The 20,795-nt window shown below is 42.0% G+C and overlaps 1 protein-coding gene across 5 annotated transcripts in view; it reads right to left on the reverse strand.

Moving 5' to 3' along the window:
• Positions 1–19,118, reverse strand: part of MAST2 (microtubule associated serine/threonine kinase 2) — a gene marked incomplete at both ends in the record, with an annotated part of 203,511 nt that extends 184,393 nt beyond the window's left edge. For all 5 annotated transcript variants that reach the window (XM_082833898.1, XM_082833895.1, XM_082833897.1 and 2 more), the window contains one exon: positions 18,933–19,118. In XM_082833898.1, coding sequence (XP_082690024.1) covers positions 18,933–19,118 — 186 coding nt within the window. The remainder of the gene's footprint in view (positions 1–18,932) is intronic.
• Positions 19,119–20,795: the final 1,677 nt, after the last annotated feature.

Raw genomic sequence — 20,795 nt, forward strand, 5'->3', positions numbered from 1 at the left:
GAGAGAAAGAAAGAAGAAGTACTAGAATAAATCATGGCTGAAAACCTCCCAAATGTGTGAAGAAGACATAAACCTACAGATTCAAGAAGCTGAGTGAACCCCAAGCAGAATAAACCCAAAGAAATATGCCAGGAAACATTATAACTAAAATTCAGAAAAATTACAAACAAAAGAAAACAAAAACGTTTGAATGACAGATTTCTCATCAGAAACTATGTAGTCCAGAATAAAGTGGGAGCACAGTATTTTTCCAGTGTTGAAAGAAAAGAACTGTCAACCAGAAGCAATAACCAGGGAAAATGACCTTCAGAAATAAGGATAATTAAGAGACTTTATTGGCAGCAAACCTATCCTAAAAGAATGCCTAAAGAAAGTTCTCTAAACAGAAAGGAAATAATACAATAAGCAACTTTAGGAACAGAGAAAGAACACAGTAAGTAAAAATGCAGATAAATACATTGGCATTTCCTTCTGTAACATATGATTTTAAAATTTACTAAAGACATTTATGCTACAAAACATGAATCAGATTCAAATAAACTCACCAGTGAGGTGAGAGAGCTTAAGAAAAAATTAGAAATAAAAGATCAATTAAGAAATGACGGGCCCCACCTCCCGGCTGCTCCGTAAAGAGAGTGATCTCCCTGAGACTAGGGGCCATATACATTTGCGCCCTCAGCAGGACTCAGGACAAGACTGGTATAAGGCACGATTCAGCAAATGTTTGTTAAATGGGTGCAAAAAAATCAAATTCCAGCCTGCCTGCCTCCAAGGTCTACATGTTTGACCACCATGCCACACTGCTCCAGTGAAGACTCACTCACAGACTGATGGAAGACAGCTGAACCAAGAAAAATGATCTTATCTCACGCTTCAGTGACAAAATAAAAGCCATCAGACATGGGAGAATTGTTCCAGGGCCTTCATCTTCCCACCACTGAATCTCTAAACCTCCCAGTATCTGTGTTCATCTTTTGTCTCATTCCTTCCTGTTACAATGAAGGGCCTGAGGACCTCTCCTCATCTCTGAGTCCCAGTGCCCTAGACCCCAGTCCCTCCTTCCCCTTCCATTATTCCCTTTCTCTTCTATGTTCCCATCTGGTCCTGCTTTATGGTCTCTGTGTCATTCCCAGTAGCAAACAAGCATAGTCTAGTATCTCCCATCTTAGAAAAATCATTCTTTGCCCCTCCTCCTACCATCACCTTAGCTCTCTGGGTTCTGTTCCCATTCACAGCCATGTTTCACAAGGAAATCGCCTACACATCTAGCTCCACTTCAGCAGTAGTGTTTTATTCCCTCTGACCTCAGGGAGGGTCCTATAACAATCTACCCTCCCACAAGTACTCTATCCAATTATTCCTGTTTTTTTAATTTTATTTATTTTTCATGATAATACATTATAAATTTTATAATATACATATCTGTACAGTTTGAATAAATTATAAAACAAATACCTATGTACCTGTACCCATCACCCAGCTTCAAAAACAAATCATTTCTGAATGACAAAACCCACCATGTAGCCCTCCCCAGCCACATCACCTTCCCCTGCCTGAGGTAACCAGTGTCATTTTTCATGCCTTGCTTTTTTGTATGGTTTTACAACATATTACTGCATCCATATATTGTAAAATTTTGCATGTTGTTCAACTTTATATAAACATATTCTTTCATGACTTTTTCGAATCAGTATTAGGTTTCCTGAGTTTTATCCATGTTGATACATGTACCTGGAGTTCATTCATTTATTTTATTATAGTATTCCATTGTAAAAAAAAAAAAAGACTAAATTTGAAGGAACACAAGACAGAATACAAACAAGAGATAATGCCTTAAGAGGCACAGAAGATGAAATGCTTTGGGTGTTTCTGTTTGTTTTATTTTTTTATGAAGAGGAAAAAAAATGTTTGAGAGAAAATGATATGTTGAAAAGAGGCAAAGAAGATCCAACATACAGCAAATAGAAGTCCCTGCAGAAGAAAATCAAAGCAAGGCAACAGAACGAATATCAATACTAAAATTATAATTCAAAAACTTGCTGAAATTAAAACTATATATATGAAAACTACATCCTGGAAGAGCACACCACGTGCATGACATATAAATCCAAAACGACCAACACCAAGATATATTTTAGTATAATAACTGGACTTTAACAGAAAAATCCTTTCAGCATTAAAAAAAAAATGACCTATTAGAAAAACCTGCATCACTATCAGACTATGGCAACATTTTTTTTTAATATTTATTTATCTGCACTGGGTCTTAGTTGCAGCAACGCAGGCTCCTTAGTTGTGGCAGGCATGTGGGATCTAGTTCCCTGACCAGGGATCAAACCCGGGCCCCCTGCATTGGGAGCATGGAGTCTTAACCACTGTGCCACCAGGGAAGTCCCGACAACAATTCTTTATGCCAAAAGAAAAACAGGGTTACATATATAAGATACTCAAAGAAAGGCAGTATGAGCCCAGGATTTTATATCCAGGAAAACTAACCTTCAAGGTAAAGGGCACAGGCAAAATGTTATCAATATAAAATAACTCAGAGAATATTGTTCCAACAGGTCATTCCTAAGGAATGTACTAAAGAACAAGATTCATACAATCAGGACTTCCCTGGCAGTCCAGTGGTTAAGACTCTGCGCTTCCACTGCAGGGGGCATGGGTTCGATCCCTGGTCAGGGAACTAAGATCCCACATGCCACACTGTGCGGCCAAAAAAAATAAAAAATAAAATAAAATAAACACATGTTTAAAAACAAAAGATTCGGGGCTTCCCTGGTGGCGCAGTGGTTGAGAGTCCGCCTGCCGATGCAGAGGACGCGGGTTCGTGCCCCGGTCCGGGAGGATCGCACATGCCGCGAAGCGGCTGGGCCCGTGAGCCATGGCCGTCACTGAGCCTGCGCGTCCAGAGCCTGTGCTCCGCAACGGGAGAGGCCACAACAGTGAGAGGCCCGCGTACCACAAAAAAGAAAAGAAAAAACAAAAAACAAAAGATTCATACAATCAAAATAACTAGAATGACGAGGTCCTACTGCATAGCACAGGGAACTATATTCACAGGGAACTTGTAATAACCTATAATGGAAAAGAATTTGAAAAAGAATATATATATTTATATGTAAATATATATGTATATCTGAATCACTTTGCTGTATACCAGAAACTAACACAACACTATAAATCAACAATACTTCAATTAAAAAAAAAAACAAGAGATGTATCAATATGGTGATTAGCATTAAATATATGGTCATTTATAAAATTATAAATGAGTGTTCATTAAAAGGGAGAGAGTATAGTATATAATGGCTATATGATCTGACAATGTAGATATAGGTCAACCAAAAAATGAGGGGAGAAGGTGGAGACAGCATACACAAAAAAATTTTTTAACAGTTTTCATTAATCATTGGTGGTAGTACATTAGTAGTGCCACTAGAGACTGTTATACAGTTAACATATGATAAAGCAAATTAGTAATTCCTGGATATTCTAATTTTATCATCCCCTGAGTCTTTGGGAACATGATTCTTGGTATGAAAGAAAGGAGATACTAATGTAATAAATGGGAGATTAAGTTTAAAAAAAACCTCTGTAGTCCTTTGTCAATATCACTGTTGATTGCCAAGATAGTTTTTATTATATATATTTCTAACTCTATCCACTGAAAGGTCATAGGAACAATGATCAACCTAGTAGCAATAAGTATCCCTAGGATCTAGACTGCAGGTGTTCTGAAATTCCATTTCCCATTAAAAGAAGCCAGGAGTTCTTAGAGAAACAGCTAATTCCAGGTCTAAGGTGGAAAATGAGCCTGGAACAGTTGAACGTAAGAGATAGCAAGAAAATTATCAAAACTATTAGGATTGGGTCAAAAAGACTAAGGAACCGGCTTCCCTGGTGGCGCAGTGGTTGAGAGTCCACCTGCCAATGCAGGGGACACGGGTTCGTGCCCCGGTCCGGGAAGATCCCACATGCCGCGGAGCAGCTGGGTCCGTGAGCCATGGTCGCTGAGCCTGCGCGTCCAGAGCCTGTGCTCCGCAACGGGAGAGGCCACAACAGTGAGAGGCCCACGTACCACCAAAAAAAAAAAAAAAAAAGACTAAGGAACCAATTTGAAGAGGCTCTTCCTAGGCAACAACAGGACAATGTGAGCTTCAATTAGCAGTTAAAAAAAAAAAAAGAAAGAAAGAAAAACACATAAAATATGGGTTGAAACCCATCAAATACATTTAAATGTATGACTCCACAGTGATAATAAAAAATAACTAACTGATCACCATCTGAAGATGACAGGGAACCAATTTATTACCTTAAAAACTAGGTAAATAAAAGGAAAGAATCAGACCATTCTTACATGAACTATATACCACTGGGAATCAAACAGTAGATGAGAAGCATCTCCTTAAAATGCTATGCCACCTAATAAATGAAAACAAAATGATAGAATTATATCACTACTTTGCAACTCCCAATTAGCGAATCTCAGCACTAAGCATCAGCAACTGCTACAATCAAAGAGCAAAAAGCAGACATCACATGCCTCCTGTTGAAAGAACACACTACCACCCAAAATCTTGCCAAAGGAATTGAACCTGAGGCTAATTAAGCCTCTGTATCCAGCTATAATTTGCAGGAAATACAACAGGGCATAAAACATTTTGAAATGCACCATAACTATGCAATCTAGACTTTGGGAAACTCTACAGGCCAAATGCCCCAAGGTTTTTCAACTTACAGATTTTAAGGAAAAGGAAGAGATGAAAGGAAAAGATTAAAAAGAGACAGAGACTTCCCTGGTTGTCCAGCAGTTAAGACTCCACGCTCCCAAGGCAAGGAGCCCGGGTTCAATCCCTGGTCAGGGAACTAGATCCTGCATGCCACAACTAAAGATCCCGTGTGCCGCAACTAAGACCCAGCACAGCCAAATAAATAAATAAAAATTTTTTTTAAAAAAAGCATGAGATATTTCTATCCACTAGGATGGCTAGATTTTTTAAAAATGGAAAATAACAAGTGCTAGCAAGGTCACAGACAAACTGGAACCCTTGTAAATTGCTGGTAGGAATGTTAAAATGATACACCCACTGTGGAAAACAGCTTGACAATTCATCAAAAACTTAAACATAGAATTATCATATGATCCAACAATTCCACTCCTGTATATAGAAACAAAAAATTGAAAAACAGGTGTACAAACAGAAACTTGTACACAAATGTTCATAGGGGTACTACCACAATCACCAAAAGGTGGAAACAACCCAAATGCCCATCAGTTGATGACTGAATAAACCAAATGTGGTATATCCATATAATGGAATATTACTCGGCCATAAAAAGGAATGACATACTGATGATATATGCTACAATATGGATGAATCTCAAAAACATTACGTTAAGTAAAAGAAGCCAGACATAAAAGGCCATGTATTGTATGATTCCCTTTACATGAAATGTTCACAGAGACAGAAAACAGATTAGTGGTCGCCAGGGACTGGGGGAAGGAGGAAATATTCTGGAACTAGATAGTGGTGATGGTTATACATTTGAATGTACTGAATGTCACTAATCGTGAATTTTATGGTAAGTGTATTTTACCACAATTTAAGAAGTCAAAGCACATGTAGAGGTAGGGTGTCTAGGGCCACACTTCCTTCCAGGAGCCTATTAAAGTGAAAATAGCTGAGACCCAGTCGCCTTCCTCTCTGGCTTCTCTTGGCTTCCTTATGGCTTTTTTCTCTTCCACATGGCTGGGTGGACAAACTGAGAAATGCCTACAGAAAGCTATCACTAGCCACCAAGACCTGAAAGAGTGTGGGGGTTGCCAGAGACTAGCTCTGCCACAGACGGAGGAAAACAAGCTTTTCCAGACCTCCTAGGTATTCCTGCAAAAAGGCCTTTACATGCATTCAAAACGGTTATTATCCAAAACTCTTTGGGCCTATAAGGAATGAAGGTTCTAGGTGGTCTATATCCAGAATAATAGGATTTCTACATAGTTCTAGCTGAGGACCATATTAGGGTTTGAGGGCTATGGCAAGGACTAGCTAGATATTGACCAAACATGATTCACCTTCCTCCTGGGCACAAGCTATGGCGCTATGATTGAATTCTGGCAACAGAATATGGGTGGAAGTGATTAAGCCATTTCCAGGTCTGCCCATCAACAACTCCCACAAGATTGCCCCACCTGCCTCAGGTGACCTTGGAAGCCATGTGTAGAAAATGGTAGAGCCTCCATTACTCTAGGTTCTTTTGAATGTATTTTTTTACAGCAACTAGTGTTCTTAAATATAAAAGAGTACTGGGATTTCCCTGGTGATCCAGTGGGTAAGACTCCGCACTCCCAATGCAGGGGGCCCGGGTTCAACCCCTGGTTGGGGAACTAGATCCCAAATGCATGCTGCAACTAAGAGTTCGCATGCCGCAACTAAGAAGTCCGCATGCCACAACTGAGAAGTGCGCATGCTGCAACTAAAAAAAAAATGATCCTGCATGCTGCAACGAAGATCCCGCGCACCGCAACCAAGACCCGGCATAGCCTAAACGAATAAATAAATATTTAAAAATAATAATAAATATATAGAAGACTACTAGCATGAGAGCTAGTAGTAAAATGTCCCATTCTCTTACTGGTCAAAGGCAGGACTCAGATTTCCTGGGGTCACCTAAAAAAAAAATCATCTTGGTAACACCCTTTTGAAACAACTTAAGGACTTTTTAGGAATTAATACCAACTTTTTTTTTTTTTTTTGGCTGCACCACGCACCTTGCAGGATCTTAGTTCCCCAACCAGGGACTGAAACTGGGCCCGTGGCAGTGAAAGCACAGAGTCCTAACCACTGGAATGTCAGGGAATTCCCAATCCCAACTATTTTTAAACTCTTTTGTCTTTAAAACATTCTTGAAGATCTCAAATAGTCATGAAAATTAGAAGGCCAGACAGTACTATATTACCTCTGCTTTGCTGAAATACAGGCAGAGAAACTATGTGGCTTGTTAACCTCCCAACACATTAAAGGTTAAAGGATTTGTGCATCTGCTACCCAGGTTCACCCTTAGAAAATATTTTGTTCCATTAAAGTTGGTACAACTAAAACGGTATTACAGAATTTTAAAATGCGGTTTCCTTGGCCTGAATTTGCTCTTAATTATGTTCTAAAATCTAGGGAGACTATATATACATATATATATATATATATATATATATATATATATAATATCTTCTAAGCCAGTTAGTTAAGAAAGAAATCCATAAAAGTTTCCCTAAAGGGAAAAACGCACAAATTAAAGCCATCTTTTCAAGCTGAACAAAGTAAAAGAAGAGTTCAATAACACCAACAAATCAAAGGTCAAGACATACCTTTTTCTATTATATTTCTTTATAAAACCAGATGAGAACACAGAAAAATATGAACTCTATATTCACACATTCTACGCACTTACCCTAAAAATATAATAATTAACCATTTTTGAGTGCTCACTGGTATCAGGCTTTGTAATAAGTGTTTTACATGGATTAATTTATTAAATCCTAACAATAACCCTATGAAATTGGTAATGATAGTATGTCCATTACATTTATATGGGATAAGTAAGGCTTAAAGAACTTAAGTAACTTGCATCAGGTAATAGAGTTGGAATCTGAGGTCAGAGAATGACTTAATCACTATACATTCACTCAAGAAGTATTTATTTAGTACCTCCTATATACAATTCTAGAAGCTGGAGATACAGCAGTAAGGAAAAACCAACCCAAATTCCTACCCTCATGAACCATATATCCTAATGTGTGAGAATGACAATAACAATTATGTGACAGTAACAGGTGAATAAAGGACATGAATAAAAAGAGGGGAAGGGAATGACTAAGAGTGCTACTTTAAAAAGGCTGGTCAGGCTTCCCTGGGGGCGCAGTGGTTAAGAATCCGTCTGCCAATGCAGGAGACATGGGTCGGAGTCCTGGTCCGGGAAGATCCCACATGCCACGGAGCAACTAACTCTGTGTGCCACAACTACTGAGCCCGCTCGCCTAGAGCCCGTGCTCTGCAACAAGAGAAGCCACCGCAATGAGAAGCCCACACACCGCCAAGAAGAGTAGCCCCCGCTCGCCGCAACTAGAGAAAGCCTGCATGCAGCAATGAAAACCCAACACAGCCAAAAATAAATAAAATAAACAAATTTATTTTAAAAAATAATAATAAAAAGGCTGGTCAAGGAAGGCCTTTATCTGAACAGAGACCTAAATGAAACGAGGAAGCCAGTCATATAAATATATCCAGAAAAAGAACCCCTCAGGTAGAGAAAACTACCAAGTATAGAAGTCCTCAAATAATAATTTTTAAAATGTCCTCAGGCAGGAGCATGCTTAATATATTTGGAGACCATCAAGGCAGCCAGTGTGAACAGAGCTCAGTAACAAGAGGAGGAGTAGAAGGAAATGAGGTTAGAGAAGGCCAAGAGGCAGATCATGCAGACTTTTAAGTACACAGCAAGCACCTTCCATTTTGATCAACTGTGATGGAAAGCCACTTTTGAGTAGGGGATGGTAACAAACTTTGATTTTAGCTTTTACAGGATGATACCGATCTTGCTGTGTGCAAATTATCATGGGGGCGGAGGGGAGAGGAGGTAAAAGAACAGAATCAGGAAGACAGGTTTGGAGACTTTTATAGTAATCCAGATGAAAGATGATAGAGGCTAAGATTAAGGTAGTGACGGAGCTAGTGGGGAAAGTCTCATGCAATTTGAATGTAGCACCAACCAGAACTGATGGGCTGAATGTGGAATATGAGGTTAAGAAAAGAATCAAAAACAACTTCCATGTTTTGCTCTAAATAAATGAGTGAATGATAGTGCCATTTATTGATGTGGGAAAGACTGGGGAAGCAGTGGAATGGGAAGTGAAAAACAGGGTTCAGCTTTGGACCCATTAAGTTTGAAAGGTCTATTAGCTACCCAAATAGAAATGTTACATACACAACTGAAAATAGGAGAGCTCAAAAGAAAGGTCAAGACTAGAGAAATAAATGTGGGAATCAGCAGCACAGAGATGGAATGTTAAGTAATACAATCTGATGAGATTACATCAGGAGAGAGAATAGACTGCAAAAGCAGATTAAATACTGAACGCTCTAGCAGGTCTGCGTCTTTATTCCTGCTAGAGCGTTCAGTAGGAATAAAGACGCAGACCTACTAGAGAACAGACTTGAGGTTATGGGGAGGGGGAAGGGTGAGCTGTGACAGGGCGAGAGAGAGTCATGGACATATACACACTAACAAACGTAGTAAGGTAGATAGCTAGTGGGAAGCAGCCGCATGGCACAGGGATATTGGCTCGGTGCTTTGTGACAGCCTGGAGGGGTGGGATAGGGAGGGTGGGAGGGAGGGAAACGCAAGAGGGAAGACATATGGGAACATATGTATAACTGATTCACTTTGTTATAAAGCAGAAACTAACACACCATTGTAAAGCAATTATACCCCAATAAAGATGTTAAAAAAAAAAAAAATACTGAACGCTCTCAAGCACCAGTGAGATTGGAAGAAAACCAAGACAGCATGGTCCCAGGAGCCAAATGATGGAATGATCAACCATATCAAAAGCAACAGGTCGAGTGAGATGAAGACTGAAAACTGGCCACTGGGTTAGACCAATGATGACCTTCACATAAGTGTTTCAGTGGAATGACGGGGGACTAAAGCCTGACTTGACTAGAATGGGTTCAAGAGGAGAGGAAATGAAAGAAGATATAGACAACGCTTTCAAGTAGTTTTGTTATAAAGACGAGCACTCTCCTACTCACAATTATTTCGTATCCCTTGCTCTTTTGCCTGAATAACTGCAAGAGCCTCTTAACTGGTTCCACATACCCATTCAGTCAATGCTCGCTAAAGTAGCCAAATAAGTGGGATTAAAATAAATGTTAGATCACGTGATTCTTATGCTCAAAACTCTCCAATGGCTTCTCATCTCGTTCAACATGAAAGTCAAAATCCTCACAGCTGCCTGTAAGACCCTTACCAATCTGAAACTCTCCACAGTTCAGCCCTCCTCTCCCCATCTTTCCCCTCTGAGCTCACCTACTACTCTTCCTCTTACTCACTCTACTCCAGCCACACTTGGCTTCCTTGGTGTTCCTCAAACACAAATTTTAGAGCTGGAGGTATGCTTCTACCCCAAGGTGCTTCCTATTCCCTCTACCAAGTATACTCTTCCCCCCACATAATCTAAATGCCTCAATCTCTTACATTCTTCAGGTCTTTACTCAAACATCTCATTCCAAAGAGATGCCTTTCCTGATAATGCTATTTAAGCCATAAAATCCCCCATCACTCTATATTCCCCTTCCCTGCTTTATTGTCTTTGTAGTATTTATCACCGTATAGCATACTACATATTTTACTTATTTCTTTTATTATCTGATTCCCTCTACTAGAATAGAAACTTTGAAAGCAGGGTTTGTCATCTGCCTTTTTCACTTCTATAATCCCAACAGTAACCAAAAAATTTTAAAAAAACAAAAACAAAACAAAAAAAACTTCTTGAATCCAAGGATGAATGAATGAGAGGGAATGCAGGGTTAATGAAGTTTTTTCAAGATGGAAAATATTGTAGCATGCTTGTATGTTGATGAGAATCATCAACAGAAAAAAAACATTAATGATTCAGGAGTAGGAAAGAATAATTCCAAGAATAAAACTCTTATTTAGATGTAGGGGTTGGCCTTAGATGGGAATAGGAACAGATTATCCATAGCAATAAGAGAGAGGGAAAAGAATGTGGGTACAGGGCTTCCCTGGTGGTGCAGTGGTTGAGAGTCCGCCTGCCGGATGCGGGGGACACAGGTTCGTGCGCCGGTCCGGGAAGATCCCACATGCCGCGGAACGGCTGGGCCCGTGAGCCACGGCCGCTGAGCCTGCGCGTCCGGAGCCTGTGCTCCGCAGCGGGAGAGGCCACAACAGCGAGAGGCCCGCGTACCGCAAAAAAAAAAAAAAAAAAAAAAGAATGCGGGTACAGATATAGGTAGGTTGGGTGACTTGTAATGGGAGCTTGTAGGATTATCTTTGTTTTTTCTTCAGTGAAACAGGAAGCAAGGACATCAACTGAGAGTAAAGAGGACAAATAGAGTGCTAGAAGTTTGAGGAGAACGATTAAACTATCATTTAACAGTGAATGGAGGGAATTCCCTGGTGGTCCAGTGGTTAGGACTCCGTGCTCTCACTGCTGAGGGCCTGGGTTCAATCCCTGGTCGGGGAACAAAGATCCCACAAGCCGTGTGGCACTACCAAAAAAAAAAAAAAAAAAAGTGAATGGACTAGGGAATGTCATAGGATTGACTGTCATTTCTGAAAGACTCCTTAGGTTCATGATCACAAATTTAGATGTCAGCATCGTTGTGTTTTCCTCCAGCCACATTCAGCTGCCTAGACACAAGGGCAGAACAGGCAGAGTTGGTTTAATCATGGTTGGAATTTTCTCAAGCAGGTATGATAGAAGGTACTGAAGGTACATGCATAGCAGTAATTATGATAGCCCATGAAATGTTAAGTTGGACAAGGAGGAAAGTAGAGGCATGAGGTGACTGACAATGAAAAGGTAGTCTGGACTTCCCTGCTGGCTCAGTGGTTAAGAATCCGCCTGCCAATGCAGGGGACATGGGTTCGAGCCCTGGTCTGGGAAGATCCCACGTGCCACGGAGCAACTAAGCCCATGCGCCACAACTACTGAGCCTGCGCGCTAGAGCCCACAAGCCACAACGACTGAGCTCCCATGCCACAACTACTGAAGCCCACCTAGAACCCATACTCCACAACAACAGAAGCCACCGCAAAGAGAAACCCGTGCACCGCAATGAAGAGTAGCCCCTGCTCGCTGCAACTAGAGAAAGCCCGCATGCAGCAACGAAGACCCAATGCAGCCATAAATAAATAAATAAATAAATTTATTTTTTTTAAAAAAATCAACAGACCAGAGGTTCCAAAGAGTTTGAACAATTTTTGGAGAGGAAATCCTAAAATAAATGTGAGCTAGAGAAACAGAAGATGATGTGAAGGTCAGAGTCTGGCAAGCTCAAAACTAAGATTTTAGAGGCAGAACAATTATTGGTAAAGATGAAAAGTACCTAATGAATATGGAAGTAAGAGGCTCAGGTTGATGTCAATTTTCCCCATCAATTATTTACTGTACTTCCACTGTACACATGGCTACAGTGCAGAGAAAAGATTTTGGGAGTTAACAATGAGGAACAACAAAAAGGTGGTCAACTATGTCTGACTAACAATGCATTTTGTGTAAGTCCTTACTGCCAATAACGTCTAGTCTCTGCTCTCCCTTGAGGACTTTTTCCTCTTCCCCCAGGGCTAGCCCTTGACCCAACAACCTGGTTTTCAAAACTCTTTGGAACCCCAAGTATGTATATAATGAAGAAAAACAACCAATAACTGCTGATAAAAAGTAATAATTACCAAGGTGCCATAGGGATTTTATCAAGAAAGTACAAAGCTAGGTGGCAAATTTAGCAGAGAATCATAAGCAGCTAAGACCAGCAATAAAGGAGGCATAATGATTCCAATATTAAGCTGCCTCTCACAGTCCTGATCATAGGTCACCATGAATAACTGGCGTGGAAAAAGCTTTTAGGTTGATCTTAGGCTATGGGCATCCAGTAAAACAAAGATGGGAAAAATCTGGAGGCAGATGTGTCCTGCCCTCATCAGGAAACACTGTCCAACCTGCTTCAACCATCCCAGGCTCTCTGCTCCCAGTACCTCTGATGAAATCAAATCTTCCAAAGGTAACAGGTTTTCAGGAGCTGGCCCTTATTCATATTACTTCTGGACAAGAGGGAAGGGAGGGCCAATAAACATTCTGTATTGAGGGACTTCCCTGGTGGTCCAGTGAGTAAGACTCCACACTCCCAATGCAGGGAGCCCGGGTTCGATCCCTGGTCGGGGAATCAGATTCCACATGCACACCACAATAAGTGTCCGCATGCCACAACTAAGAGCCCACATGCTGCAACTAAATATCCCGCGTGCCACAACTAAGACCCAGCGCAGCCTAACTAAATAAATAGACATTCTGTATTGAAAACTCAGAAAAATTCTCAAATGCCCATGTCTCAATCACCATGTCCTACATTGTATCCTCCACACAGCTGCCAGAGTAATCCAGCTAAAAAACAAGAAAGACCACCCTGCTTCCCTACTTACTATCTTTTTACATAATACTAAAGACCATCTACAATCTAGGCTCCTTTAGTCTCTTAACTCAACATCTATAGCTTCAAGTTCAACTTCCAACAATACTAAATTGATTACAGTTCCCTACACAATATATGCAGCTTCCCCTCTGTATGTTTTGTGCCCCATGCTTTTGCCCGTATACTAATATTATAGTGCAGAATAAAGAGAAGATACTGATTTCCATGAAAATAATTTTGAAAATTCCTTAATTATGCCAAGAGAATTCAAAATTCAAAATATTTTAATCTTTTTCTATTCATTCAGTCCACAAATAATTCATTCAGTCAACAAGTAACTACTTAACATCTATTGTGACAAAGCCCTTGACTATGCATTATGATAGATAAAATGATGATATAGTTCCTACCCTCAGTAATTTACAACTTAAAAGCAGATATGAAATAATACAAAATGAATACAGAAGGATAGAAGTGCTATTTACTACAGCCCAATCATGGAAAAACAACTTCACAGAACAGTTTCTGTGGCATGAGTTAGGCCTGGAAACTTGAGTAGAATTTTAATGGGCAAAGACAGAGAAGACAGAGCTTTTCAGATGAATGATTAATTAAAATAAATATATGGGGACTTCCCTGGTGGCACAGTGGTTAAGAATCCGCCTGCCAATGCAGGGGACACAGGTTTGATCCCTGGTCCGGGAAGATCCCACATGCCATTGGAGCAACTAAGCCCATGCACCACAACTACTCAGCCTGAGTTCTAGAGCCCGCAAGCCACAAATACTGAGCCTGTGTGCCACAACCACTGAGCCTGTGTGCCACAACCACTGAAGCCCATGCGCCTAGAGCTCGTGTTCTACAAGAGAAGCCACCACAACGAGAAGCACGCACACTGCAACGAAGAGTAGCCCCCGCTTGCTGCAACTAGAGAAAGCCCACACGCAGCAACAAAGACCCAACACAGCCAAATATAAATAAATTAAATAAATAAATAAATTTAAAATATATATGTACTTATGAAAATGCCTAAGCAGTAAACAAATATTTACTGAATGTCCATTACGTACCAGTTAAAACACTAAAGACTGGTATAATGATGAATAAAACAGCCTCTGAGGAGTTTTTTCTCTGATGAGAGACTGACAGCCAATCAGAATGAGGAAATACATGTTTCAAGTGCCAGCACACATATCTATGTTTCTAATAAATATTCAGACTAATAACTATGTTTCAAATACCATACTAGGCCCTAGGTAAATGAAAGAGTCTGGGCCTCAAAGAACTTACTTATGAGAGAGACAAACTATTTCAATAATGTACGCTACAATGGAGACAAAGCAAAGTCTTGGGAACCAAGAGAAGGGGCCTCTAACTCTGATTCTAATAAAAAGTGATAAGTATCAAGTAGACCTTGAATGCCAAGGTCTTCAAACTTTATTCTATGGTATCAAGAAGCTAATGAAAGTTTCTGAAGATAAAGCAATAAAATGATCATTTAACAAATACTTATCTATCACTGGAACTCAGGTAGGCAAGGAGTTCCAATCTTTTTTTTAATTAGAATGCAGAATAAATCAGAGGTTAAAAGACTAAAAACAAGTAAATGCAGTTAAAATATTACAACAACCAAGACAAAAATTTATAAATGCTGAATTAAGGTGATGACAGTGAGAACAAAGATTTGAAAGATGTTATGAAGACAGAATCAGCAGAACCTGGATAAGGGGGTCAAGGGAGAGGGAAAAGTCAAAGACCATGGATATAATTTCAAGTCTGATGACAAGAAAAAGGAAAGACACGGGGAGACCACATTTCAAAGGAGAAATAATGGATTCTATTTCAATGATACAGTAAGCCACTGAGCTAGAGATCCAAGTTCTGCATCCTGTTCAGAAATTATTCCTAAATACCAGCATGGTATAACATGTAACAAGCATTATTCCGTATCATGAGAAATGGAGAACAAAGTCATTTGTGAAAGGTAGATGCTTGGTGATCAGCTAGGTTCTTATTCCCTGAATGAATGGAATAATCCATCCAGCCTCATAACACACGAAACTGAAATCTTTAACTTTTCAACATCAAATAATTTCTAGTTATGGACTTTCAAGGACACTATCAGTTTATGAAAATCACAAATGTTAAGATCACAAATGCTGAGGGTCTAATGTGGAAATATTAAGCCCAGAAATGGAAATGTAGAGCTAAGGAAAGAGGTCAGGCCTAGAGACTCAGATCACTCTACAAGGAGGTTCTGTGACACAATGCTATGAACAAAGAGAACTACAGACCCTATTATACATCCTAAGCACTTGCCACAAATAGGGTAAGCCTGCTAAAAAACAAAGTACAATTAAGAAAAACGCTGGGAATTCCCTGGCAGTCCGGTGGTTAGGACTTGGTACTTTCACTGTGGGGGTCCGGGTTCAATCCCTAGTGGGGGAACTAAGATCCCCCAAGCTGCACAGTGTGGCCAAAAGAAAAAAGCTAAGGACAGAGGACATATCCGCAAGGAACATATTGGGGACAGAGACAGAAAACAGTAAAAGACACCCAAGAAGCAGTCAGAGTAACAGGAGTAGAATGGACATTATGACAAAAGAGAAGAAAATATCAAGAAGGAACACATGCAAAAATTAATCAAAATAAAGCTGAGGTGGTCATACTAATATCAGATAAAAGACACTTTAAAATGCATAATTGTAGTATAAAAGCTCACTATAAAATAACTGACGTTTATTTCACCAGAAACGTTTAACAATTGTATTGTACACTTGAATGCACCTAATAAAGAGAAAAACAAAAAAAAGAAGGAACACATGGTCAAGAGTGACAAATAGTTCACAGAGGTCAGAGAAGATGAGGAATGGGGAAAGGCTATCATATTTAATCATTTAAAGGTCCCTGGGACTGCTGCATCTCTCTGTGTAATTCACAATGAAAACTTTTCACAAATAGCCACAAATTTTTTTTTTTTTTTAATTTTTGGCTGCGTTGGGTCTTCATGGCTGCGTGGGCTTTCTCTAGTTGCGGTGAGTGGGGTCTACTCTTCCTTGCAGTGTGCAGGCTTCTCACTGCGGTGGCTTCTCTTGTTGCGGAACACGGGCTCTAGGCGCACGGGATTCAGTAGTTGTGGCGCACGGGCTTAGTTGCTCCGTGGTATGTGGGATCTACCCGGACCAGGTCTCAAACCTGTGTCCCCTGCATTGGCAGGCGATTCTTAACCACTGCGCCACCAGGGAAGCCCCAACACACATTATTTTTTAATTAAAAAAAAAAGGAAAAGTTTTAGTATCCATCATGGTATAATCACACAATGGAAAATCACACAGCAATGAAAAAGAACAAGCTTTTTCTAAAAGCAACAACACAGATGAATCTCACAGACATAATGAAAGAATCTAGTCACAAAAGAGTACAAACTGTACGATTCCATTTACATGAAGTTCAGAAGAGGCAAAACTAATCCATGGTGATAGAGTTTGGGAGAGTGGTTACCTCTGGAGAAGGGTAATACCTGGGAGAAAGTATAAAGGAACATTCTAGGGTACTGGAAATGTTCTACATCCTGATCTGAGGTGTGGTCACATAAGTGTATTCATTCTGTAAAAGTTCATGGGCTGAACGAACCTTTGATTTGCACACTGTAGATAAGTCACATCTCAATTAAAAAGTAAATAAACAAACACACAAAGTTACTGGTAACCTTGAAGACAACACTTTGGGGGAATTTATTTGTAGAAGCCAAATCACAATATGGGGGATGTATACAAGGTGAAGAAGCTGAGACAGTGAATACAAACTCATTTTTCAAGAAGGTTGCTGGTAAAACAAAAATGAGATTACAAAGTAGCTTAGGTAGGTTACAAAACTCAGGGAAATCATGTTGTTTTGTTTTTATTTGAGGTATAAGACAAAGAGAAAATAACATACATAACAAGGGCCTACAGCCTATGAGAGGGAATGAAATCAAGAACATAGAGGGATTAGCCTTGGAAAAGAGGATGAATACTTCCTTCTTTGAGATTTAAAAGATGAGAGAACACAGAAATCCTGAGATAGAGAAGAGGGAGAAATCAAGTTACCTTGAACTCTTTAGTGAAGCATGTGATAAGGTCAATTAGACCAGGTAAATTGAGTCAGGAAAGGATCTGGGCTTTAAGTACATTTTTAAGTGTTTCAAATAGGAACTGCAGAGAATATAAAACACAAGGATGAAGAAGGAAATTCCAGTAAGAGGACAATGCTCAGTGGCCTGAAAGCAAGGGCAGAAATGGCACAGTCTACTCAGGACTAGGTGGAGAATACAAGATAAAAAAACAAAAGGAGGGGGGCTTCCCTGGTGGCGCAGTGGTTGAAAATCTGTCTGTTGATGCAGGGGACACGGGTTCGAGACCTGGTCCGGGAAAATCCCACATGCCACAGAGCAGCTATGCCCGTGCGCCACAACTACTGAGCCCACGTGCCACAGCTACTGAAGCCCCCACGCCTAGAGCCCGTGCTCCTCAACAAGAGGAGCCATTGCAATGAGAAGCCCGCGCACCACAACGAAGAGAAGCCCCCCTCACAGCAACTAGAGAAAGCCCACGCACAACAACGAAGACCCAACGCAGCCAAAAATAAATAAATAAATAAATTTTTTTTAAAAAGGGAGGGAAAAGTCCAAGGGCTAACGTGCATCACTGAAACTATATAATAAAGAATGATGTCTAAGGAAAATACTTATTTAACATACAGGAAAAAGGCAGAAGACCTAACAGAACTCTTCAAAGATCCAAAGATGAAGTCACTAGGGTCTAGAGTAGAGTGTGCGAAAGGGAAGCTGTCACTAGAGTTCATTACTACAGAACATTTTTCTGTAACTCCCACAAGATCAAGAACCACATATTCTCCTTTCACTGAACTTCCTACAGCTACTAGTGACAACTTCTCCTCCCTGATAAAACTGACCTTTATCCCCTACTTCTAAATACACCTACACTTGATTAATAAACTATATAAACATATCCTGTCCATTCAGAAACTCCATGAACTTTTTACACTTCTATCTGTGTTCTCCCACTAAGGTGTTTTCAGTGGTACAATCCTAGAAGGCAGAGACTATATCCACGAATTCTCTGTTCACAGTATTGGGTTTGGGATTACACACATGCATCTCCAAAGCACATGTTTTAAAAACTGCTTTCTCGTGAAATGAATCATTACTGGAGAGAAACTTTAACAATGCTTCAGAACATATTCCTACACGACTATAACGATGGCCAAATCAGAGAATGCTTAGGAATGACACCCGTTTTCACAACTGTCAGCATAACCTCTAGAAAGTAGGATAACATTTACTATATTATTGACTATTTGCCCCTCTGGATAATTCCTCCATACCTCTTTAGTAAGCCTATTCTTTGCACTTCATTTACTCCCAGCCCACATTCTAGCGTCCCTTCTTCCCATCCAGAACCCCTAACCTCAAACGCCCCACAGGACCATTTTTCAGCCCTACTCCCTCATTTCCTATTCAACCCCAGACCATCACTTCCATCCACTTCTCCACTCCCCATTTTTCTGCCTCTCCAGACCTCCCATTCCTTCTGCCGAACTATTCAGTCCCCACCCCTTCAACGCCCCAGCCCAAGTCTTCCCGCCTGAGATCGCCCTCCCCCATCGCTCCCTTTCAGGCTCCCCCTCCCCAACCCTTCCCTCCGAGACCCCGGCCAGCGCTACCTGCTCCCTGACTTCGGGCCCTGCGGGCCCCACCCGCTCCTCCAGTAGCTGCCTCCCGGACGGCGCTCGCCGGCGCGAGGGCAGGGGCTGGGGCAGCTCCGCTGCCCGCTGAGCCCCATCCTCCCGGCGGGCGGCCGGCGGCGGCGGCGGCAGCTGCGGTCGGTCGCGGCAGCGGCTCCGCTTCATATCTGCGGCTGGGCCCTGGGCGTCAGCGCAGCGAATGTCCCGGACCCGAACGGCCCCGGGCCGCGGCGCTACCGCGCCAACCACCGCCCGCGGCCACCATGGCCCGGCGGGCGCCCGAAGCCACCGACCCCAGCCAGCAGCTCCTCTGCGCTTTCTGGGGCCTCAAGAGCCGCGGCCTCCTCGGCTCTCCTTACGGAGGCGGCAACATCGCCGCAGCGTCTTCTTCTCCCACCCGGTGCACGCTCGGGCGGCCAGCAGCCGCCGCCGCCGCCGCCGCCTCCGCCTCCGCCTCCACCGCAGCAGCCGGCTACACAGCCAGACACCAACAGCTTGCCTGTAGCCCGGCCCCGCCCCTCCCTTCCCCTCGCGCGCGCGCACCGGGAGCCCGCCCGCCACCTCTGGCCGCGCGCCGCCTCCCGCGCACGCGCCAGCGAACGGTCGCGAGAGACCCGCCCTTGGCCCCACCGCGTGGTGGGGGTGGGAGGGGGCGGAGAGCGGAAGAGGGCGGGGCCCCGACGCGCCCGCTGCGGCCGTGGAAGCTCCTTGATTCGTTCATTCATTCATCCATTCATGAAATTGTGTGTCTGGCCAAGCTAAGTGGTGGGGATCCAAAAGTGAATTACAACTGATCAGCGTCCTCAAGGAAGTAGGTGGAGAGGGACCAGGAGCAGCAAGGAGACAAAATAGACAACCAGTAAACAGAACACTAATGCCTGCCTTTTTGTTGAGCACCTTCCAACCAACCGTCAACTGATCTTCACATCACACTTTGAAGGCAGGTCTGCTCATTCTCCTGTTACAGATAAGAAGACCGACGGGAAGTAATATGTACCAGGTCACTGAGCAAACTCAAATTCTGGCTTTTCTGCCCTTTTTCACTGTTTCCTGTTGCTCCCAGAAAGTAAGACAGGGTGTGGAAAGTCCTATAAAAGAGGAAGAAGTGATGGATTCCTTCAAGTGGAAGGCGAAGACAAAAAGGCATCCCCATGATTCCCCACTGACAATGAAGTCATCATGTTATAGCCCAGTCCAGCCTGGCCACAGCGGTGGGCAGCGCAGCCTGCCTCTTTCAGTGACTCATCTGCTCAGCAACGTGGCTGTAGCTCAGCCCTGTCTGACCTCCTCCTTCTGGCTTTAGCTGGTCTGCCAAAGCACCATATTTTTCCTCTTTTGTCTTGACTGGAGTTCTTTCACAGAAGCCTTTACTGAAGGGTTCACCCATTTTTGCTTGGCCTCCACCCTAAACCCTTTCTGAGAGGTAATAATAGCTAAAATTATAGCATAACTACTGGATACCAGACACTGTGCATTCAATTCACACATGTGCAAACAAGAGGTAATTTGTATTACTTCCAGTTTACAGGTGAGATTCAAGTTACATAATATGCTCAATATGACACAGCTAGTAAGTGCAGAGCCAGGATTCAAACCAAGGTCTTTCAGATACCAGAGCCTACACACACAACCAGTGTACTCTACAGCCAATCATCAGTCTGCTCCTGTATTCCCTGTTTCAGTTCCTCACCACCATCCATCCAGTTGCCTCAACCAGAAACCTGGAAGTCATCCTAGACTCCTTCCTTCCCCTCCTGCCCCCACACCCAATTAATGAACAAGTCCTGCTGCTTCTATAACCTTACCATCTCTCCAATCTGTCTCCTTTTTCCATCCCACTGG

Source organism: Leucopleurus acutus, assembly GCF_964270905.1.
Source record: "Leucopleurus acutus genome assembly, chromosome: 2".
NCBI lineage: Eukaryota > Metazoa > Chordata > Mammalia > Artiodactyla > Delphinidae > Leucopleurus > Leucopleurus acutus.